General features: G+C 54.2%; 1 protein-coding gene across 1 annotated transcript; it reads right to left on the bottom strand.

Moving 5' to 3' along the window:
- Positions 1-3,250: 3,250 nt before the first annotated feature.
- LOC140464201 (forkhead box protein J1-A-like) lies at positions 3,251-12,648 on the bottom strand. The gene is made up of 2 exons (XM_072559052.1): positions 12,190-12,648; positions 3,251-4,045 (listed from the first exon to the last, which is right to left on the bottom strand). Exons 1-2 carry the CDS (start codon positions 12,646-12,648, stop codon positions 3,251-3,253), a joined length of 1,254 nt encoding a protein of 417 aa, XP_072415153.1.
- Between the last annotated feature and the right edge of the window lie 12,352 nt (positions 12,649-25,000).

Here is a 25,000-nt window from a genome sequence, read left to right as displayed (position 1 = left end):
GAAGGTTACACGCGTAACGTTGCCTTCTCCACCTCCTGATGCTGCCTGGCTTGCTGTGTTCTTCCAGCCTCCTGCTGGTCTACATTGGGTTCCAATCAGGAAGTCCTGGCTGACAGATATAAACAGGAATGTCAGAGGTTCTGTTCGCTTTGAGAGAGGTGTATCACCATCAAGGATTCTGTATGTGTAACTAAAGGGTGACTTGGTGATAGGATACCAGCCTCTGTGGAGTTATTTGACTTAATTAAGGAAAGCCAACACAGATGTGTTAAAAGCAAATCATTGCTAAATAATTCACTTGAATGTCTCAGAAGTAACTGAGATGGTTGATGGATTTAGTTTAATAAATGGAATCAAAGGGGTAGCAACAACATAGCTACAGGACAGAGTCACAGGAAGCAGAGAGTCATGGTGTATGCTGTTGTTTGAACTGGAGGACAGTTTATGGTGCAGTTCAGCATTTGGATTCTTGCTGTTCCTGACAGAAATGTAAACCCAGTAACCTTGGTGTAGGGGCATGTGGCGTTGACGGTGGGTACTATATGTTGGCGAGAGTGGAAGTTAAAAGGTTGGCAAGCACCTGTCATGTGACTGAGAGCAGGCACAGAGTGTACGAGACAATATGAAGATGTTACATTTGAGCTGTAACTCAGAATTAGTTGTTTTCACAACAATCAATCAGTTTACATTATGCCCCAAGAATCTAAACCCAATCAAATTTGATTTTTAATGTTTTGACAACATCAAACCAATGAGATGATGTTTTGGGGTATAAAGAGCACGCGTTTTGAACAGTTAACTGGAGACAAGAAGCATCTCCTGCCATCGATAGGCTGCCCATAGACCCTCGCCCTGACAGGTACCTTTTCCACTTGAAATATCTTTGTAGAAACAGACGGAAGACGGTCCAGGGGAAGTTCAATACACCAAGACAACGACTGGTTTTGGAAATGGATTTGCTGTAAATTTTATAGAGGCTTTATTGGATCAGAATATTGTTCCAGAGTGGGAGATAGATAAGCCGTTAAGACAAAGGAGGCTTATAGGTGTAGATTCTTATTGTTTAATGTTCTCTTCTGGAGTTAAAGAATAAATTGTTAATTTTTTTATTTAAATAGTGAGATTTGGGGAGTTGTTTGTCACTCCTACTTTAACAGATTATTGGGCGAGGTGAGCTTTTCTGGGGGTGTTTGGTTTGAATGAGCAGAAGGATTCATTCAGTGCCTTAAAAGGCACAACTGCAAAATTTCCAGATGAGACAAAACTTGGAAGCATTGTAAACTGTAAGATGGTGAAGGTACATCCAAATTAGGAACAGGAGGCCATTCAGCCCCTCGTGCCTGCTCTGACATTCAGCATGATCATGACTGAACTCACTGCGACTTCAATTCCACTTTCCTGTATACCCCCAATACCGCTGAAAAACATCTTATTCAAAAAACTCTCGACTTCTGCCTGATAACTATTGTGACCCAGTTTCCACTGTCCTGAGGGGAGAGAGACTCTGAACCAATCTCCAAGAAAAGAATTCTTCATTTCCAATTTAAAAGGGACATCCTTTCTGTTTACACAGTGACCTCTGTGCTATCGGCTCATCTTGTTTATTCCTCAGGCCTTCAATTCAAATATATTCCAGTCAAACTCGCTAAACTCATGTTGTTCTTAATTGAGTCTTAGCTTTGCTTTCCAGACTCAATTAATCACACAAAGGGTCAGTTAGACTCGAAACGTCAGCTCTTTTCTCTCCTTACAGATGCTGAGATTTTCCAGCATTTTCTCTTTTGGTTTGAATTAATCACACGAACATTTCAAATTGCATCTCAGCTTCTCTCCCTCTGACCTAGTTATCAGGAGGGTTGGAGTGTACCAATGTTACTATGAGCTTGTGTGGGCTATATCTGAATGTTACAGTGAGGGGTGTGGGCTATATCTGAGTGTTACAGTGAGGGGTGTGGGGTATATCAGTGTGTTACAGTGAGGGGTGTGGGCTATATCCGAATGTTACAGTGAGGGGTGTGGGCTATATCCGAGTGTTACAGTGAGGGGTGTGGGGTATATCAGTGTGTTACAGTGAGGGGTGTGGGCTATATCCGAATGTTACAGTGAGGGGTGTGGGGTATATCAGTGTGTTACAGTGAGGGGTGTGAGCTATATCAGTGTGTTACAGTGAGGGGAGTGGAGTATATCAGTGTGTTACAGTGAGGGGTGTGGGGTATATCAGTGTGTTACAGTGAGGGGTGTGGGCTATATCAGTGTGTTACAGTGAGGGGTGTGGGGTATATCAGTGTGTTACAGTGAGGGGTGTGGGGTATATACGAGTGTTACAACGAGGGGTGTGGGGTATATTCAAGTGTTACAGTGAGGGGTGTGGGGTATATCAGTGTGTTAGGGTGAGGGGTGTGGGGTATATCAGTGTGTTACAGTGAGGCAGTGAGGGGTGTGGGGTATATCAGTGTGTTACAGTGAGGGGTGTGGGGTATATCAGTGTGTTACAGTGAGGGGTGTGGGGTATATCAGAGAGTTACAGTGAGGGGTGTGGGGTATATCAGTGTGTTACAGTGAGGGGTGTGGGGTATATACGAGTGTTACAGAATGCTCCTCAATGTGCCAACCCTCCCGGGGGCTCGATACCATTGAAGGGGGCATGCCTGGTTTGGAAAGATGGTTTGAGTGGTTAATACTGACTGGGGCATCATTTACCCCTTTTATTGTGAAACCCCATTAACGTCCACTCACAGTTGTATGTCATTGGCTGCTTTACCCCTTCCTGCAGCATCCAGAAATCATTGTAAAACACAGAATTCTACTTTTAATTATTTAAAATCATTTTTCTAACATTCAGTACCACAATTGAGCACAGATATTGCCAACTGCTGTTGACCCACTCCCTGTGGCTCTGGCCACACAATGACCCCTGACCTCGGAGTAGATTCCCGTGATCCAGTCAGACATACCCCCCAGGGGAGGGGGAGGGGGAGGAGAGTAAAGGGAGGGGCATCTCTCAGTGACAGATAGTGGGGTGAGACAGTGATGGAGGAAGTATCTCTTAATGGGGAGGGTGGGGGGTGTCGATGGGGGAGGGAAGGGTGGGGGGTGTCGATGGAGGGGAGGGCGGGGGGTGTCGATGGGGGAGGGGAGGGCGGGGGGTGTCGATGGGGGAGGGGAGGGCGGGGGGTGTCGATGGGGGAGGGACGGGAGGGTTAGGGTCAGGGGTGCCTGAGTTTGGGGGAACCCCCTGTGAAGACACTGGTTACAATTTTGGGTTGTTGGATAATGAGTCTCTCATCGCCTCTTGGAACGGCCCAATGGTTTCCCATTTGTGGAGTTCATTGTAAGATTGGGTGAGTAGGTCCATCCCCATTTGCCCCTCATCCCAGGGATGTTTCTGAAAGGGTACCTCGAGAGTCTCTGTGCCTGGGGTCAGGGAAGGATCAGAGCAGAGGGACCAGTTACCAGGTCCAAACCCCATGGGTTTGTTATTGAGAGTGTGGCTGAGCTCCCCTGGAAGGGGGATGGCTGGACTCAGAGTCTCCAGGACACCAGATGCTGTACATTCCTGATCAAGGGTGGACTTGAGCATCACCTCCCAATCGAGATCTCCTGTCAGAGAGTTAATTTCCTCCTCTTCCTCCTGTGTCAGGAGCGGGGAGCTGGCGACAGGACTCAGCCCAGACACTGTGACCTCAGGCCCTGCCTCCTTCTCAGCCGCTCTCAGTTCAAACAAGGATGGATTCCAGCCGCAGTGTCCCGCAGAAATCTCCTCAAACTCAGCAAGGAACTGAACCGATTCCAAAGGCACCTGTAGCTGTGGGGCAGTGGTGGAGGTTTCAGGGTGAGAAGCCAGCGATGGTGAGAGGGAATGCCCTTTCGGCTGAAGCAGCTGGTATAGGTTTGGGGGCAAAACGTGTCGCCTTAAGATACTAGTCACCAACTGTTCCTCAAACTGAGCATTAATCTTCCAGAACCCTCCTTTACCAGGCTCGTCCTTTCCCCGTGGAACCTTCTGGAAGCATTTATTCAGGGACAGGTTGTGTCTGATTGAATTCTGCAGCAAAAAAAACCAAATCATTCTGATTAGAAATCTAACCGACAGCGGAAACTCTTCCCCAAAGCAGATCACATAACAAATCCTCCAAAAGACCAGCCACAAATTGACATCAATCCATAAAGCTTCAGATTGGATTTATGGGTTTGGGCACTGACTCTCACTGGGATACAGTCCCACACACACTGACTCTCACTAGGGTACAGTCCCCCACACACTGACTCTCACTGGGGTACAGTCCCACACACACTGACTCTCACTGGGGTACAGTCCCACACACACTGACTCTCACTGGGGTACAGTCCCACACACACTGACTCTCACTGGGGTACAGTCCCCCACACACTGACTCTCACTGGGGTACAGTCCCACACACACTGACTCTCACTGGGGTACAGTCCCACACACACTGACTCTCACTGGGGTACAGTCCCACACACACTGACTCTCACTGGGGTACAGTCCCACACACACTGACTCTCACTGGGGTACAGTCCCACACACACTGACTCTCACTGGGGTACAGTCCCACACACACTGACTCTCACTGGGGTACAGTCCCACACACACTCTCACTGGGGTACAGTCCCCCACACACTGACTCTCACTGGGGTACAGTCCCACACACACTGACTCTCACTGGGGTACAGTCCCACACACACTGACTCTCACTGGGGTACAGTCCCACACACACTGACTCTCACTGGGGTACAGTCCCACACACACTGACTCTCACTGGGGTACAGTCCCACACACACTGACTCTCACTAGGGTACAGTCCCACACACACTGACTCTCACTGGGGTACAGTCCCACACACACTGACTCTCACTGGGGTACAGTCCCACACACACTGACTCTCACTGGGGTACAGTCCCACACACACTGACTCTCACTAGGGTACAGTCCCACACACACTGACTCTCACTAGGGTACAGTCCCACACACACTGACTCTCACTGGGGTACAGCTCCCACACACACTGACTCTCACTGGGGTACAGCCCCACACACACTGACTCTCACTGGGGTACAGCCCCACACACACTGACTCTCACTGGGGTACAGTCCCACACACACTGACTCTCACTGGGGTACAGCTTCCACACACACTGACTCTCACTGGGGTACAGTCCCACACACACTGACTCTCACTGGGGTACACTCCCACACACACGGACTCTCACTGGGGTACAGTCCCACACACACACTGACTCTCACTGGGGTACACTCACACACACACTGACTCTCACTGGGGTACACTCACACACACACTGACTCTCACTGGGTATAGTCCCACACACACTGACTCTCACTGGGGTACAGTCCCACACACACTGACTCTCACTGGGATACAGTCCCACACACACTGACTCTCACTGGGGTACAGTCCCACACACACTGACTCTCACTGGGGTACAGTCCCACACACACTGACTCTCACTGGGGTACATTCCCCACACACACTGACTCTCACTGGGGTACATTCCCCACACACACTGACTCTCACTGGGGTACAGTCCCACACACACTGACTCTCACTGGGGTACATTCCCCACACACACTGACTCTCACTGGGGTACAGCTCCCACACACACTGACTCTCACTGGGGTACAGTCCCACACACACTGACTCTCACTGGGGTACAGTCCCACACACACTGACTCTCACTGGGGTACAGTCCCACACACACTGACTCTCACTGGGGTACAGTCCCACACACACTGACTCTCACTGGGGTACAGCTCCCACACACACTGACTCTCACTGGGGTACAGTCCCACACACACTGACTCTCACTGGGGTACAGTCCCACACACACTGACTCTCACTGGGGTACAGCCCCACACACACTGACTCTCACTGGGGTACAGTCCCCCACACACTGACTCTCACTGGGGTACAGTCCCACACACACTGACTCTCACTGGGGTACAGTCCCACACACACTGACTCTCACTGGGGTATAGTCCCACACACACTGACTCTCACTGGGGTACAGTCCCCCACACACACTGACTCTCACTGGGGTACAGTCCCACACACACTGACTCTCACTGGGGTATAGTCCCACACACACTGACTCTCACTGGGGTACAGTCCCCCACACACACTGACTCTCACTGGGGTACAGTCCCTCACACACTGACTCTCACTGGGGTACAGTCCCCCACACACAATGACTCTCACTGGGGTACAGTCCTACACACACTGACTCTCACTGGGGTACAGTCCCCCACACACACTGACTCTCACTGGGGTACAGTCCCACACACACTGACTCTCACTGGGGTATAGTCCCACACACACTGACTCTCACTGGGGTACAGTCCCCCACACACACTGACTCTCACTGGGGTATAGTCCCACACACACTGACTCTCACTGGGGTACAGTCCCCCACACACTGACTCTCACTGGGGTACAGTCCCACACACACTGACTCTCACTGGGGTACAGTCCCACACACACTGACTCTCACTGGGGTACAGTCCCACACACACTGACTCTCACTGGGGTACAGTCCTACACACACTGACTCTCACTGGGGTACAGTCCCCCACACACACTGACTCTCACTGGGGTACAGTCCCACACACACTGACTCTCACTGGGGTATAGTCCCACACACACTGACTCTCACTGGGGTACAGTCCCCCACACACACTGACTCTCACTGGGGTATAGTCCCACACACACTGACTCTCACTGGGGTACAGTCCCCCACACACAATGACTCTCACTGGGGTACAGTCCTACACACACTGACTCTCACTGGGGTACAGTCCCACACACACTGACTCTCACTGGGGTACACTCCCACACACACTTTGTGCTGAAGAGTTTGACTCAGAAATGATAATCCTTGGAAATCATTGTTTTGTGACTTGCTCGTCATTAAGTCACAGAGTTGGGACTATGTGGCTACTCTGATGGTTTGTGAAAAACCAGAAGACACCAAACTGGATAAACCAAGAATTCAGCAAAGAATGAGACCAACCATTTCATGTTGGCCCTGGTCCATCTGCTAATTGCAGGAAGGTTTGGGAAAATAGCCAGGCAAAACGTTTGAGAGATAATAGAACGGGATTTGCTGCCCTTAACTGCTGGAAAACCTGTTTTTGTCAGTATCTCTGGGAGTCCAGTTGGTGGTTGCTGAGCAACCCTTTCTAGATTTGGCTGTTTCTCCAGTCTGGGAAATTAGAAACAAGTAAACCTGCACAAACTGCAACTCTCTGTCTGTCTCTCTCTCTCTCGGTGCAAGGGCTGGGAACCTCAGGACATTTCCAGCCTCATTGATATTTATATAAATCCTGCAATGCTGAGCTGTAATCATTGTGCTAGTATTCAGACCCAGTTTGATTTCCTTCTGAACTGTTTAAACATCTTCCACTGGTCCATGGGTGTCAGGAAACCCAGTGGACTGTGACAATTCATCAAAGGAGTTGTCTTTCTGACCATTAGTCACCAAACACGTCTCTCTTTGGGACTTTTTAAAAGTCATCCCTGCAGAATTGCTGTTATCTTCTCTGTTGCTTGAGTCTGTCTGGTGTGAGATTAAAAGGGGGTTTGGTTCTCATTCTGATTCATAGGTTTGCAGCTGATCCAATTGGTTTTAGTTGTGAGTTCATTTGAGTTGTGTTTCAAAATAAACTGATTATTTTGTGTTCATTAAATAAATCTGAGGAAGATTTGTTTCCTCTGGACAAGGGAAACAATTACCCATTTTGGTAATGGGACAGTACAGCACAGGCCCTTCAGCCCACTATGTCTGTGCTGTCTATGATGCCACTCAAAACTAATCCACTGCCTGCACATGGTCTGTATCCCTCCCCCCCCCCCCCCCCCCCCCCCCCCCGCCCCCCCCGATCATGTCTCTGTCTAAAAGCCTCTTAAATGTTGCTATCGTATCTGTTTCTACAATCTCCTCTGGCAACCCTTTGTGTAAAAGCCTAACTTCACACATCTCCTTTAAACCTTCTTCCTCACCTTAAACATATGCCCCCTAGTATTTGACAGTTCCACCCTAGGAAAAAGACTCCACCTCTCCACCCTATCCATGTCTCTCATTTTATATACATCTATCAGATTGCCTCCTCAGCCTCCAATACTCTAGTGAAAACAATCCAAGTTTGTCCAACCTCTCCTTATAGATAACACACTCCAATCCAGGCAATATCCAGGCACTGCCTCTAAAGCTGCCTCAGGTGGCTCAGTGGTTAGCACTGCTACCTTACAGCACCAGGGTCCCAGGTTCAATGCCAGCCTCGGGCAACTGTCTGTGTGGAGTTTGCATTTTCTCCCCGTGTCTGCGTGGGTTTCCTCCGGGTGCTCCGGTTTCCTTCCACAATCCAAAGATGTGCAGGTCAGGTGAATTGGCCTTGCTAAATTGTCCGTAGTGTTAGGTGCATCAATCAAGGGAAATGGGTCTGGGTGCGTTACTCTTTGGAGGGTCGGTGTGGACTGGTTGGGCCGAAGGGCCTGTTTCCACACTGTAGGGAATCTAAAAATAAAAGTCCTTGCTATAGTGTGGCAACTAGAACTGCACACAATACCCCAAATGTGGCCTAACTAAAATTTAATACAGCTGCAATTTGACTTGTCGACTTTTATTCTCAGTGCCCTGACCGATGAAGGCAAGCAAGCCATCTGCTGCCTTTCCCACCTTCGCCACTTGTGTTACCACTTTCACGGATCTATGAACTTACACTCTGTGCTTCAATGCTCCTAAAGATCCTGCCATTTACTGTATACTTTTTTTCCCTTGCATTTTACCTCCTAAAATGCATCACCTCACACTTGTCCAGATTAAACTCCATCTGCCATTTTTCATCCAACTATCTAGCTGATCTATATCCTGCTGTATCCTTTCTCACTATCCACAACTCCACTGCGTTTCATAATGCCTATTAATCGGACCATCTACATTTGCAGCCCAATCATTGATACATATGTATTAAAAACAACAGAAGTACCAGCACTGATCCATGTCACTGAGCACAGATCTCCAGAAAAACACCCCTCCGTATCTAGCTTCTGTCTTCTACGACCAAGCCAATTTTTGTATCAAAGTTCCACCTCACCATGGATGCTATGTGACTTAATCGATTGGACCAGCCGACCCTGTGAAACGTTGTTGAATGTGACAGTGAGGGATAGGGAGTACAGGAGGCTGGATTATTATCAGTACATTCCTTCCTCAGAAACAAGAAGCAAAGTATTGGGAGAACATGGACTGAGGGCTGTCCCTGACAACACGAGGCACAGAGTGAGGGACAGCTTTTCCTCGCTGGTCATCCGAGATCCTTGCAAAGTGTTGATAACACTGGTCATCATTGATATTGTCTGCTGGCTGAGGAATGACCATCAGCCTGAGGGACTTGCTTGGCCATTTCAGACCCAGCTCAGAGTCACTACTTTACTGAGGATCTGGAATCACATTTAGGCCAGACCAGGGAAGGACCTAGAAGTCATGAACTAGATGGTTTTTCAGTGACAAGTTGGTAATCACATGGCCTCCATCATTGAGAAAAAAGTGTTTTATTACATTCCAGATACTTTTATACTTTTATTTGGACTGTGGGAGGAAACCCACGCAAATGCGGGGAAAATGTGAAAATTCCACATCGCTCTGTGGCTCAGTGGTTAGCACTGCAGCCTCGCAGCACAAGGGTCCCCGGTTCAATTCCAGCCTCGGGCGACTGTCTGTGTGGAGTTTGCACATTCTCCCCGTGTCTGCGGGGGTTTCCTCCGGGTGCTCCGGTTTCCTCCCACAGTCCAAAGTTGTGCAGGCTAGAGTGGATTGACTGTGCTACATTGTCCCATAGTACCCAGGGATGTGTAGACTAGGTGCATTAGTCAAGGGAAATGTAGAGTAATAGGGAAAAGGGGAATGGGTCTGGGTCGATTACTCTTCGGAGGGTCAGTGTGAATTTGTTGGGCCAAATGGCCTGTTTCCACCCTGTAGGGATTCTATGATGATAACTCGGCAATTGGGATTGGTGGGATTTGAGCCCCTATGTCCAGGGCATTAGTCTAGGATTCTGGGATGTAAGGACTATAAAAGGATACAGTTTATAAACTTTCTGAAAAACATTTCATTTAAGGTCATATCATCAAATAATTAACAATGAACTTATAACAAAATAACTGATTGGATTTCTGTTTTGACAACAGTCATTATTGATCTGATGGAGTGTCCAGAGTCTATATGCCTCATATAGACTATATCTGGTTTAATATTGTGCCATAGGATGTAGGAGGAGGCCATTCAGCCCATTAAACTATTTCTGTTTCATGTCTGATCTACTTCATCACCATTTTTCTGCACTATCCCCCTCTCAAAATGTCATCAGTCTCTAGAAAAGTGGTGATTTTTTTATCTTGACTGAGCTCCTCTGGGGTAGACAATTTTAGAAATTAACCTGGGTGAAGAAAGGTCTCTTCATCTCAGTTTTTAATCGCCTGCCCTTATCCTGAGATGTTTTCTCCTTCAGAAATCCGTGATTGCTGCCCACCAGGTGTCCCGCTGTCTCATCCTTTTCCAATGGATTCCAGCGTTTTCCCTGGTTCTGATGCCAGAATAGAAAGTCTGTTGTTCCCCACTTTCTCTCTCCCACTTTTCATAAATAGTGAGGTGTCACTTGTTACTTTCTCATCTTCAAGAGCCATTCTAGAATTTATAGAATTTTGGGAAATGTTCAAGAAGCATTGACTATCTGCAGTCACCTTTCATCACTCTGGGATGTTGGTCATTAGGGTCAGGGGCTGATTAACCTTCGGTCAGGGGCTGATTAACCTTCGGTCTGGTTCGTTTCTCCAGTACGACTGTACCATTCCTAATGTATTTCAGTTCCTGATTCTCACTAGCATCTTGCCTCGAGATTTTCCTGGGAGGTTCTCTCTCTCCGTGAGGCAGGTGTTTGATGTGTTGTTGCCATTTCCTTATCTCTCATTCAGATCTCTGTCTGTCTGTCACAGCCTGACATTTGTCTTTGCTAATCTCACCTTTTTTTACAATCTGAAGTTTTTACTGTCTGTTGACTTCCGTTTCCTGCCTTCTCTTCCTTTATCAGTATGATGGTCCTCCTTTGTTGAAGTTTACAATCGCTCCAATCCTCAGGCCTGCTACATCTACAACTTTCTGACTTTGTGACTGTCTCTTGTTAGCCATGGATGGAATACCTTGTTTGCTGAGTTCCTGTGTCCCACAGGACTGTGAATTTGTTGTAACCGTATATTAATGTATGAAGTAGTGCCATTTAGCTGTTAATCATCATCCCTTTTAATATTCCCCCCCACACCCCCCAATCTCCCACAGCTAGATTACTGTTCACTCCTTCATGTTTCCTTTCCTATTGTTTAAGACCCTCATTTTGAATTAAACAACATCACTTTCAAACTCAATATAAAATTCTGTCTTATTCTGGCTCCTAAAGGCTTATTTATGATGAAATTATTAATACTCCCTTTCTCATAAAGCAGCACTCAGTGTGAACTAATCTGTACTTTAGCTCACTTCTCAGGCACTGTTCTGGAAAACCATCTCACCTCCATTCCAGGAATTAATTCTCTATAACAACATTAAAGTTGATTACGTTTACCCAATCTTTGGGAATTGATGTCCCTAATGACTCCTGCATTACTCTTGTTCCAAGTCCCTGATTGAGACTGTGCCCAGTGTTGCCATCCCTGACCTAGAAACAACTCCAACCAAGTGTCTCCTGCTCCTTGCTCTTTCTTAGCTTCATCCGAATGGATTCTACAGCTCGGAGAAAGTGAGGACTGCAGATGCTGGAGATCAGAGTCGAGAGTGTGGTGCTGGAAAAGCACAGCCGGTCAGGCAGCATCCGAGGAGCAGGAGAATCGATGTTTTGGATATAAGCCCTTCCTGATGAAGGGATTATGCCCAAAACGTTGATTCTCCTGCTCCTCGGATGCTGCCTGACCTGCTGTGCTTTTCCAGCACCACCCTCTTGATCCGACAGCTTGATCCTTTAGTGTAAGGGTTGTGTCTCATTGATGGATCAACCTTGCCCCTGATCACCAATGCTCCCCACCTCCTTTTCCTTTGTTCCTATCCCTCCAAAATCTGCACGACGGTGTAATACTGTACCCAGTGCCTGTTGCCCACGGTCACCTACCTGCCAGCTTGGCTCAGCGTGCCTGTAGTAGCAGAAATTGTGTTTGATCCAGGAATAGATGGTGGACAGTGTCACCTTGCTCTGGTCACTGGATTTCATAGCGAGGCAGATCAGAGTCGCGTAGGAATATGGGGGCTTGGCGTAAGGGTCAGTGGTATAGGTGATGTCCTCACGGGTTTCGGATGGTAAAGGTGTGCCAGTCAGAGTGGGTTTATCAGGATCATGAGAAATTGCCAGTGAGGCTGGTGTTGCTGCTACAACAGACCTGGCCTTGTGTGGCACAGCTGAGTGTTGGCACTCGGTGTCCTGGAGAGCAAAGCGATGTAGCCAGTGAAGGTTGGTCAGGCTGTCATCCAGTTTGGGTAAACCATCAGCAGAACCTAACTCCTCCCAATCCTGGCACAGCTGCATTGGAACGGGTCTGTCTGTGTCAGCACCGAGCACTGGAGACATCAGCATCTTGTCAAATAAACCAACTCCTCACCGTCCAGAAACTCCTGAGAAAATACAAATCATGAAATCCTTCAGCTTGACTCGGAGTACCACTCTCAGGCAGAGAGAAACAGACAGTGAGAGGGGGCCAGAGAGAGAGAGACAGAGAGAGAAAAACAGACGGTGAGAGGGGGCCAGAGAGAGAGAGAAACAGACAGTGAGAGGGGGCCAGAGAGAGAGAGAGAGAGAAACAGACGGTGAGAGGGGGCCAGAGAGAGAGAGAAACAGACAGTGAGAGGGGGCCAGAGAGAGAGAGAGAGAAACAGAAACAGACAGTGAGAGGGGGGCAGAGAGAGAGAGAGATAGAGACACAGAGAGAGAGAGAGACAGAGAGAGAGAAACAGACAGTGAGAGGGGGGCAGAGAGAGAGAGATAGAGACACAGAGAGAGAGAGAGACAGAGAGAGAGAAACAGACAGTGGGGGGGGGGGGGCAGAGAGAGAGAGACAAAGGGAGAGAGAGGGGGAGAGAGAGAGAGAGAGAGACAGACAGACAGTGAGAGAGAGACAGACAGACAGACAGAGAGAGAGGGAGAGACAGAGAGAGAGACAGAGAGAGAGAAAGACAGAGCACGAGGGAGAGACAGAGATAGAGAGGGGGAGAGAGTGAGACACACAGACAGACAGAGAAAGAGACAGAGAGAGAGGGAGAGAGACAGACAAAGAGAGAGAGACACAGACAGACAGAGAGAGAGAGGGAGAGACGGAGAGAGAGAGAAAGACAGAGAGAGAGGGAGAGACAGAGAGAGACAGCAACTGAGATGGAATATAGGAATAGGAGCAGGCCATTCAGCCCCTCGAACCCAATTCAGTAAGCTCATGGCTGATCTGTGGCCTAACTCCAAATGTCTGCCTTGGGCCCATATCCCTGGCTCAATAAACATCTGTCTATCTCAGATTTAAACTTAACAACTGAATTAGCATTGACTGCCATTTGAGGAAGACAGTTCCAGACGTCCAATACTGTTTGTGTGGAGAAATGGTTTCTAACATCCCTCCTGAATGGCCTGGGACCCTAATTCTTAGACTATGCCCCCGGTTCTAGAACCTTTTACCAGTGGAAATAATTGACCTTGATCTACCCGGTCTTTCCCTGTTAATATCCTGAAAACCTTGATTAGTTCATTCCTTAATCTGCTAAATTCCAGAGAATAAGGGTCTAATTTGTCTAATTTCTCCTCAAACTAACTCCTGAAGCCCAGGTATCACCTTTGTAAACCTGCATTGAAACCCCATCCTTGGCCAGTTCAACCTTCCTACGTTGCGGGACCCTGATCTGCTGACATTACAGCTTGTGCTGATATACTGCGTACCTTGATAATGCTGTTAGTGCATCTGCCTTATTTAGAATATTCCTCGCATTGAAGTGGAAACTGCTCAACCGCTCCCCCCCACCCCCGCCCCCCCCCATGTCAATTCCCTTTGTTGAACACTTCTGAATCCTCCTTTCTTTCATCTTTCTGAGGTGCTGACTACATCACTAACTAATCTTCTATCCCCCTGTTTCCTGACCAATCAGGAAACTTTTGTTCCCATCCCCCCCCATCCTTATTTCAAACCTCACCAACAGAATGAGCAAAAGTCCCAGTGAGGAGATCTGTCCCATTTGCCCAGGCTTGGACAGGTCACATCTTCCCCATAAAAGGCCCCAATGCCTCAAGAATTGGAACCCCTCCCTGGTTCTGCACACACAGACACGTACAGAGTGTCCTCCTCCTTCTGCTCCCACCAGATGGGACACAGGCAGGAATCCCAAAGATTACTGCATTTTGAGCTCCTGCATTTTAGTTTATCTCCTAACTTCCTATATCAGCTCTCCGGTCTTCAGCCCTTTGTTTCCCTGTGTACCATGGCCACTGGTAATTCACACCTTGCCCCAGCTGCTCTATGATATCCCTGAGCTTGACACTACCTCCTGGGTTCACAGCCACAGAGTACCAGGGGTCTGTACCCCTGACCATGAACACCCCGGTCACTATACCCCTACCATTCACTTCCCTCCCCTTGAGACAAGCAGGACCGCCCATCGGGCTATGAACTGGCTTTCCCCAAGAGGTCATTCCACGGCCGCTCCCCCCACCCCCCCCAACAGTATCCAAAGCAGTAAATCTGTCAGAGAGGGGGATGACCACAGGGATAACTCCTGCACTTCTCATAGGGATCATGTCCCTTTCTGAACTGCCAGAACTGAGACTGAGTCTTTCTAAGCTTCACCTGCTCCCGGCCTCATCTCACTCCTGGCCTCATCTCACCCCCCGTCTCTCTCTCACCCCCCCGTCTCTCTCACCCCCGGTCTCTCTCCCCCCCGGTCTCTCTCACCCCCGGTCTCACTCTGTGTTTTCACCCAACTCCAACAGTCTCAGTGCAGCAAGCACCACACGCTCTGTCACCTGGACATTATTATCTGGTCTAATACTCTTTGCCCGTCCTTAGTTGCCCCCTTGAGAAGGTGGGGGTGACCTGCCTTCTTGACCCGCTGCAGTCCACCTGCTGTGGGTTGACCCACAATGCCCTTAGGGAGGGAATTCCAGGATTTTGACCTGGCAAATGTGAAGGAACAGTGAAATATTTCTAAATCAGGATGGCATGTCACTTGGAGGGGAATTTGCAGGGGGTGTGTTCCCATTTATCTCCTGCCGTTATCCTTCTGGATGGAAGTGGTTATGAAATTAAAACTCTCCCAACACCCGGTTATAGTCCAACAGGTTTAATTGGAATCACTAGCTTTCGGAGCGACGCTCCTTCATCAGGTGGTTGTGGATTTGGAAGGTGCTGTCTGAGGATCTTTGGTGAATTTCTGCAGTGTACAAGTAACAGCAGTGTGTACTGAGCGTCAGTGGGGGGTGGGCGGGGACGGTACACACTGCTGTTACTGAGGGTCGGTGGGGGGGGTGGGCGGGGACGGTACACACTGCTGTTACTGAGCGTCAGTGGGGGGGGAGGGGATGGTACACACTGCTGTTACTGAGGGTCGGTGGGGGGGGGGAGGGAGGGGATGGTGCACACTGCTGTTACTGAGGGTCGGTGGGGGGAGGGAGGGGATGGTACACACTGCTGTTACTGAGGGTCGGTGGGGGGGGAGGGGATGGTACACACTGCTGTTACTGAGGGTCGGTGGGGGGAGGGAGGGGATGGTACACACTGCTGTTAATGAGGGTCGGTGGGGGGGAGGGAGGGGATGGTACACACTGCTGTTAATGAGGGTCGGTGGGGGGGGGAGGGGATGGTACACACTGCTGTTACTGAGGGTCGGTGGGGGGGGAGGGGATGGTACACACTGCTGTTACTGAGGGTTGGTGGGGGGAGGGAGGGGATGGTACACACTGTTGTTACTGAGGGTCGGTGGGGGGAGGGAGGGGATGGTACACACTGCTGTTACTGAGGGTCGGTGGGGGGGGGGAGGGGATGGTACACACTGCTGTTACTGAGGGTCGGTGGGGGGGGAGGGAGGGGATGGTACACACTGCTGTTACTGAGGGTCGGTGGGGGGGGGAGGGGATGGTACACACTGCTGTTACTGAGGGTCGGTGGGGGGGGGGAGGGGATGGTACACACTGCTGTTACTGAGCGTCAGTGGGGGGGGGGAGGGAGGGGATGGTACACACTGCTGTTACTGAGCGTCAGTGGGGGGGGGAGGGAGGGGATGGTACACACTGCTGTTACTGAGGGTCGGTGGGGGGGAGGGAGGGGATGGTACACACTGCAGTTACTGAGCGTCAGTGGGGGGGGGAGGGAGGGGATGGTACACACTGCTGTTACTGAGGGTCGGTGGGGGGGAGGGAGGGGATGGTACACACTGCTGTTACTGAGTGTCGGTGGGGGGAGGGAGGGGATGGTACACACTGCAGTTACTGAGGGTCGGTGGGGGGAGGGAGGGGATGGTACACACTGCTGTTACTGAGCGTCAGTGGGGGGGGGGAGGGAGGGGATGGTACACACTGCTGTTACTGAGGGTCGGTGGGGGGAGGGAGGGAGGGGATGGTACACACTGCTGTTACTGAGGGACGGTGGGGGAGGGAGGGGATGGTACACACTGCTGTTACTGAGGGTCGGTGGGGGGAGGGAGGGGATGGTACACACTGCTGTTAATGAGGGTCGGTGGGTGGGAGGGAGGGGATGGTACACACTGCTGTTACTGAGGGTCGGTGGGGGGGGGAGGGGATGGTACTCACTGCAGTTACTGAGGGTTGGTGGGGTGGAGGGAGGGGATGGTACACACTGCTGTTACTGAGGGTCGGTGGGGGGGGAGGGGATGGTACACACTGCTGTTACTGAGGGTCGGTGGGGGGAGGGAGGGGATGGTACACACTGCTGTTACTGAGGGTCGGTGGAGGGGGGGAGGGGATGGTACACACTGCTGTTACTGAGGGTCGGTGGGGGGGGGGGAGGGGATGGTACACACTGCTGTTAATGAGGGTCGGTGGGGGGGAGGGAGGGGATGGTACACACTGCTGTTAATGAGGGTCGGTGGGGGGGAGGGAGGGGATGGTACACACTGCTGTTACTGAGGGTCGGTGGGGGGGGAGGGAGGGGATGGTACACACTGCTGTTAATGAGGGTCGGTGGGGGGAGGGAGGGGATGGTACACACTGCTGTTACTGAGGGTCGGTTGGGTGGAGGGAGGGGATGGTACACACTGCTGTTACTGAGGGTCGGTGGGGGGAGGGAGGGGATGGTACACACTGCTGTTAATGAGGGTCGGTGGGGGGGAGGGAGGGGATGGTACACACTGCTGTTACTGAGGGTCGGTGGGGGGGGAGGGAGGGGATGGTACACACTGCTGTTAATGAGGGTCAGTGGGGGGGAGGGAGGGGATGGTACACACTGCTGTTACTGAGGGTCGGTGGGGGGGGAGGGAGGGGATGGTACACACTGCTGTTAATGAGGGTCGGTGGGGGGGAGGGAGGGGATGGTACACACTGCTGTTACTGAGGGTCGGTGGGGGGGGGGAGGGGATGGTACACACTGCTGTTAATGAGGGTCGGTGGGGGGGAGGGAGGGGATGGTACACACTGCTGTTACTGAGGGTCTATGGGGGGGGGGAGGGGATGGTACACACTGCAGTTACTGAGGGTCGTGGGGGGGGGGTGGGGATGGTACACACTGCTGTTACTGAGGGTCGGTGGGGGGGGGGAGGGGATGGTACACACTGCAGTTACTGAGGGTCGTGGGGGGGGGGGTGGGGATGGTACACACTGCAGTTACTGAGGGTCGGTGGGGGGGGGGAGGGGATGGTACACACTGCTGTTACTGAGGGTCGGGGGGGGGAGGGAGGGGATGGTACACACTGCTGTTACTGAGGGTCGGTGGGGGGGGGAGGGGATGGTACACACTGCAGTTACTGAGGGTCGTGGGGGGGGGGGTGGGGATGGTACACACTGCTGTTACTGAGGGTCGGGGGGGGGAGGGAGGGGATGGTACACACTGCTGTTACTGAGGGTCGGTGGGGGGAGGGAGGGGATGGTACACACTGCAGTTACTGAGGGTCGGTGGGGGGGAGGGAGGGGATGGTACACACTGCAGTTACTGAGGGTCGTGGGGGGGGGGGTGGGGATGGTACACACTGCAGTTACTGAGGGTCGGTGGGGGAGGGAGGGGATGGTACACACTGCTGTTACTGAGCGTCAGTGGGGGGGGGGAGGGACGGGATGGTACACACTGCTGTTACTGAGGGTCGGTGGGGGGGGGGAGGGGATGGTACACACTGCTGTTACTGAGGGTCAGTGGGGGGAGGGAGGGAGGGGATGGTACACACTGCTGTTACTGAGGGTCGGTGGGGGGGGGGAGGGGATGGTACACACTGCTGTTACTGAGGGTCGGTGGGGGGGGGAGGGGATGGTACACACTGCTGTTACTGAGGGTCGGTGGGGGGGGGAGGGGATGGTACACACTGGTGTTACTGAGGGTCGGTGGGGGGGGAGGGGATGGTACACACTGCTGTTACTGAGGGTCGGTGGGGGGGGAGGGGATGGTACACACTGGTGTTACTGAGGGTCGGTGGGGGGGGGAGGGGATGGTACACACTGCTGTTACTGAGGGTCTATGGGGGGGGGGAGGGGATGGTACACACTGGTGTTACTGAGGGTCGGTGGGGGGGGGAGGGGATGGTACACACTGCTGTTACTGAGGGTCGGTGGGGGAGGGAGGGGATGGTACACACTGCTGTTACTGAGCGTCAGTGGGGGGAGGGAGGGGATGGTACACACTGCTGTTACTGAGCGTCGGTGGGAGGGGGGAGGGAGGGGATGGTACACACTGCTGTTACTGAGCGTCGGTGGGGGGAGGGAGGGGATGGTACACACTGCTGTTACTGAGGGTCGGTGGGGGGAGGGAGGGGATGGTACACACTGCTGTTACTGAGGGTCGGTGGGGGGGGAGGGGATGGTACACACTGCTGTTACTGAGCGTCGGTGGGGGGGGGAGGGGATGGTACACACGGCTGTTACTGAGCGTCGGTGGGGGGGGGAGGGGAGGGGATGGTACACACTGCTGTTACTGAGGGTCGGTGGGGGGGGGAGGGGATGGTACACACTGCTGTTACTGAGGGTCGGTGGGGGGAGGGAGGGGATGGTACACACTGCTGTTACTGAGGGTCGGTGGGTGGAGGGAGGGGATGGTACACACTGCTGTTACTGAGGGTCGGTGGGGGGGGAGGGAGGGGATGGTACACACTGCAGTTACTGAGGGTCGGTGGGGGGAGGGAGGGGATGGTACACACTGCTGTTACTGAGGGTCGGTGGGTGGAGGGAGGGGATGGTACACACTGCTGTTACTGAGCGTCGGTGGGGGGGAGGGAGGGAGGGGATGGTACACACTGCAGTTACTGAGCGTCGGTGGGGGGAGGGAGGGAGGGGATGGTACACACTGCTGTTACTGAGCGTCGGTGGGGGGAGGGAGGGAGGGGATGGTACACACTGCTGTTACTGAGCGTCGGTGGGGGGAGGGAGGGGATGGTACACACTGCTGTTAATGAGGGTCGGTGGGGGGGGGGAGGGGATGGTACACACTGCTGTTACTGAGGGTCGGTGGGGGGAGGGAGGGGATGGTACACACTGCTGTTAATGAGGGTCGTGGGGGGGGGGAGGGGATGGTACACACTGCAGTTACTGAGGGTCGGTGGGGGGGGGGAGGGGATGGTACACACTGCTGTTACTGAGGGTCGGTGGGGGGGGGGAGGGGATGGTACACACTGCTGTTACTGAGGGTCGTGGGGGGGTGGGTGGGGATGGTACACACTGCTGTTACTGAGGGTCGGTGGGGGGGGAGGGAGGGGATGGTACACACTGCTGTTACTGAGGGTCGGTGGGGGGAGGGAGGGGATGGTACACACTGCTGTTACTGAGGGTCGGTGGGGGGGGAGGGAGGGGATGGTACACACTGCTGTTACTGAGGGTCGGTGGGGGGGGAGGGAGGGGATGGTACACACTGCTGTTACTGAGGGTCGGTGGGGGGGGAGGGGATGGTACACACTGCTGTTACTGAGGGTCGGTGGGGGAGGGAGGGAGGGGATGGTACACACTGCTGTTACTGAGGGTCGTGGGGGGGGGGAGGGGATGGTACACACTGCTGTTACTGAGGGTCGGTGGGGGGGGAGGGAGGGGATGGTACACACTGCAGTTACTGAGGGTCGGTGGGGGGGGGGAGGGGATGGTACACACTGCTGTTACTGAGGGTCGGTGGGGGGGGAGGGAGGGGATGGTACACACTGCTGTTACTGAGGGTCGGTGGGGGGGGGAGGGGATGGTACACACTGCTGTTACTGAGCGTCGGTGGGGGGGGGAGGGGAGGGGATGGTACACACTGCTGTTACTGAGGGTCGGTGGGGAGGGAGGGGATGGTACACACTGCTGTTACTGAGGGTCGGTGGGGGGAGGGAGGGGATGGTACACACTGCTGTTACTGAGGGTCGGTGGGGGGGTGGGGGGGAGGGGATGGTACACACTGCTGTTACTGAGGGTCAGTGGGGGGAGGAGGGGATGGTACACACTGCTGTTACTGAGGGTCAGTGGGGGGAGGGAGGGGATGGTACACACTGCTGTTACTGAGGGTCGGTGGGGGGGGGGAGGGGATGGTACACACTGCTGTTACTGAGGGACGGTGGGGGGGGGAGGGGATGGTACACACTGCTGTTACTGAGGGTCGGTGGGGGGGGGAGGGGATGGTACACACTGCTGTTACTGAGGGACGGTGGGGGGGGAGGGGATGGTACACACTGCTGTTACTGAGGGTCGGTGGGGGGAGGGAGGGGATGGTACACACTGCAGTTACTGAGGGTCGGTGGGGGGGGGGAGGGGATGGTACACACTGCTGTTACTGAGGGTCGGTGGGGGGGGAGGGGATGGTACACACTGCTGTTACTGAGGGTCGGTGGGGGGAGGGAGGGGATGGTACACACTGCTGTTACTGAGGGTCGGTGGGGGGGGGAGGGGATGGTACACACTGTTGTTAATGAGCGTCGGTGGGGGAGGGAGGGAGGGGATGGTACACACTGCTGTTAATGAGGGTCGGTGGGGGGGAGGGAGGGAGGGAGGGGATGGTACACACTGCTGTTACTGAGCGTCGGTGGGGGGAGGGAGGGAGGGGATGGTACACACTGCAGTTACTGAGGGTCGGTGGGGGGGGAGGGAGGGGATGGTACACACTGCTGTTACTGAGGGTCGGTGGGGGGAGGGAGGGGATGGTACACACTGCTGTTACTGAGGGTCGGTGGGGGGGGGGAGGGTGGGGATGGTACACACTGCTGTTACTGAGCGTCGGTGGGGGGAGGGAGGGAGGGGATGGTACACACTGCTGTTACTGAGCGTCGGTGGGGGGAGGGAGGGGATGGTACACACTGCTGTTACTGAGGGTCGGTGGGGGGAGGGAGGGAGGGGATGGTACACACTGCTGTTACTGAGCGTCGGTGGGGGGAGGGAGGGAGGGGATGGTACACACTGCTGTTACTGAGCGTCGGTGGGGGGAGGGAGGGAGGGGATGGTACACACTGCTGTTACTGAGCGTCGGTGGGGGGAGGGAGGGGATGGTACACACTGCTGTTACTGAGCGTCGGTGGGAGGGGGGAGGGAGGGGATGGTACACACTGCTGTTACTGAGCGTCGGTGGGGGGGGGAGGGGATGGTACACACTGCTGTTACTGAGGGTCGGTGGGGGGGGGAGGGGATGGTACACACTGCTGTTACTGAGGGTCGGTGGGTGAGGGGGGAGGGGATGGTACACTCTGCTGTTACTGAGGGTCGGTGGTGGGGGAGGGAGGGGATGGTACACACTGCAGTTACTGAGGGTCGGTGGGTGGGGGGAGGGAGGGGATGGTACACACTGCTGTTACTGAGGGTCGGTGGGGGGGAGGGAGGGGATGGTACACACTGCTGTTACTGAGCGTCGGTGGGGGGAGGGAGGGGATGGTACACACTGCTGTTACTGAGGGTCGGTGGGGGGGAGGGAGGGAGGGAGGGGATGGTACACACTGCTGTTAGTGAGCGTCGGTGGGGGAGGGAGGGGATGGTACACACTGCTGTTACTGAGCGTCGGTGGGGGGAGGGAGGGGATGGTACACACTGCTGTTAATGAGGGTCGGTGGGGGGAGGGAGGGGATGGTACACACTGCTGTTACTGAGGGTCGGTGGGGGGGGGGAGGGGATGGTACACACTGCTGTTAATGAGGGTCGGTGGGGGGAGGGAGGGGATGGTACACACTGCTGTTACTGAGGGTCGGTGGGGGGGGCAGGGGATGGTACACACTGCTGTTACTGAGCGTCGGTGGGGGGAGGGAGGGGATGGTACACACTGCTGTTAATGAGGGTCGGTGGGGGGAGGGAGGGGATGGTACACACTGCTGTTACTGAGCGTCGGTGGGGGGTGAGGGGATGGTACACACTGCTGTTACTGAGGATCGGTGGGGGAGGGAGGGGATGGTACACACTGCTGTTACTGAGGGTCGGTGGGGGGGGGAGGGGATGGTACACACTGCTGTTACTGAGGGTCGGTGGGGGGGGAGGGAGGGGATGGTACACACTGCTGTTACTGAGGGTCGGTGCGGGGGGAGGGGATGGTACACACTGCTGTTACTGAGGGTCGGTGGGGGGGGGGAGGGGATGGTACACACTGCTGTTACTGAGGGTCGGTGGGGGGGGAGGGAGGGGATGGTACACACTGGTGTTACTGAGAGTCGGTGGGGGGGGAGGGGATGGTACACACTGCTGTTACTGAGGGTCGGTGGGGGGGGGGAGGGGATGGTACACACTGCTGTTACTGAGGGTCGGTGGGGGGGAGGGAGGGGATGGTACACACTGCTGTTACTGAGGGTCGGTGGGGGGGAGGGAGGGGATGGTACACACTGCTGTTACTGAGGGTCGGTGGGGGGAGGGAGGGGATGGTACACACTGCTGTTACTGAGGGTCGGTGGGGGGGGAGGGGATGGTACACACTGCTGTTACTGAGGGTCGGTGGGGGGGGGAGGGAGGGGATGGTACACACTGCTGTTACTGAGGGTCGGTGGGGGGGAGGGAGGGGATGGTACACACTGCTGTTACTGAGGGTCGGTGGGGGGGAGGGAGGGGATGGTACACACTGCTGTTACTGAGGGTCGGTGGGGGGGGGAGGGGATGGTACACACTGCTGTTACTGAGGGTCGGTGGGGGGAGGGAGGGGATGGTACACACTGCAGTTACTGAGCGTCAGTGGGGGGGGGAGGGAGGGGATGGTACACACTGCTGTTACTGAGGGTCGGTGGGGGGGGAGGGAGGGGATGGTACACACTGCTGTTACTGAGGGTCGGTGTGGGGGGGAGGGGATGGTACACACTGCTGTTACTGAGGGTCGGTGGGGGGGGAGGGGATGGTACACACTGCTGTTACTGAGGGTCGGTGGGGGGGGGGAGGGAGGGGATGGTACACACTGCTGTTACTGAGGGTCGGTGGGGGGAGGGAGGGAGGGGATGGTACACACTGCTGTTACTGAGGGTCGGTGGGAGGGGGGGGGAGAGGGGATGGTACACACTGCTGTTACTGAGCGTCGGTGGGGGGGGGGAGGGGATGGTACACACTGCTGTTACTGAGGGTCGGTGGGGGGGGGGGGAGGGGATGGTACACACTGCTGTTACTGAGGGTCGGTGGGGGGAGGGAGGGGATGGTACACACTGCTGTTACTGAGGGTCGGTGGGGGGGAGGGAGGGGATGGTACACACTGCAGTTACTGAGGGTCGGTGGGGGGGGAGGGAGGGGATGGTACACACTGCAGTTACTGAGGGTCGGTGGGTGGGGGGAGGGAGGGGATGGTACACACTGCTGTTACTGAGCGTCGGTGGGGGGAGGGAGGGGATGGTACACACTGCAGTTACTGAGGGTCGGTGGGTGGGGGGAGGGAGGGGATGGTACACACTGCTGTTACTGAGGGTCGGTGGGGGGAGGGAGGGAGGGAGGGGATGGTACACACTGCTGTTACTGAGCGTCGGTGGGGGGAGGGAGGGGATGGTACACACTGCTGTTACTGAGCGTCGGTGGGGGGAGGGAGGGGATGGTACACACTGCTGTTACTGAGGGTCGGTGGGGGGAGGGAGGGGATGGTACACACTGCTGTTACTGAGGGTCGGTGGGGGGAGGGAGGGGATGGTACACACTGCTGTTACTGAGGGTCGGTGGGGGGGAGGGAGGGGATGGTACACACTGCAGTTACTGAGGGTCGGTGGGGGGGAGGGAGGGAGGGGATGGTACACACTGCAGTTACTGAGGGTCGGTGGGGGGGGAGGGAGGGGATGGTACACACTGCTGTTACTGAGCGTCGGTGGGGGAGGGAGGGAGGGGATGGTACACACTGCAGTTACTGAGGGTCGGTGGGGGGAGGGGAGGGGGAGGGGATGGTACACACTGCTGTTACTGAGGTCGGTGGGGGGGAGGGAGGGAGGGGATGGTACACACTGCTGTTACTGAGGGTCGGTGGGAGGGGGAGGGAGGGGATGGTACACACTGCTGTTAATGAGGGTCGGTGTGTGGGGGGAGGGAGGGGATGGTACACACTGCTGTTACTGAGGGTCGGTGGGGGAGGGAGGGAGGGGATGGTACACACTGCTGTTACTGAGCGTCGGTGGGGGGGGAGGGAGGGGATGGTACACACTGCTGTTACTGAGCGTCGGTGGGGGGAGGGAGGGATGGTACACACTGCTGTTACTGAGCGTCGGTGGGAGGGGGGAGGGAGGGGATGGTACACACTGCTGTTAATGAGGGTCGGTGTGTGGGGGGAGGGAGGGGATGGTACACACTGCTGTTACTGAGCGTCGGTGGGGGGGGAGGGAGGGGATGGTACACACTGCAGTTACTGAGGGTCGGT

Source organism: Chiloscyllium punctatum, chromosome 39 (genome assembly GCF_047496795.1).
Source record: "Chiloscyllium punctatum isolate Juve2018m chromosome 39, sChiPun1.3, whole genome shotgun sequence".
Taxonomy (NCBI): domain Eukaryota; kingdom Metazoa; phylum Chordata; class Chondrichthyes; order Orectolobiformes; family Hemiscylliidae; genus Chiloscyllium; species Chiloscyllium punctatum.
Note: the sequence above shows the minus strand (reverse complement) of the source record. Positions and strands in the feature narration are given on the sequence as shown.

Coding starts and splice junctions, on each gene's coding strand:
- LOC140464201 (XM_072559052.1), bottom strand. CDS start 12,648: ATGCTGATGTCTCCAGTGCTCGGTGCTGACACAGACAGACCCGTTCCA. Junction 4,046..12,189: donor ACGCTGAGCCAAGCTGGCAG/GTAGGTGACCGT, acceptor TTTTTGCTGCAG/AATTCAATCAGACACAACCT.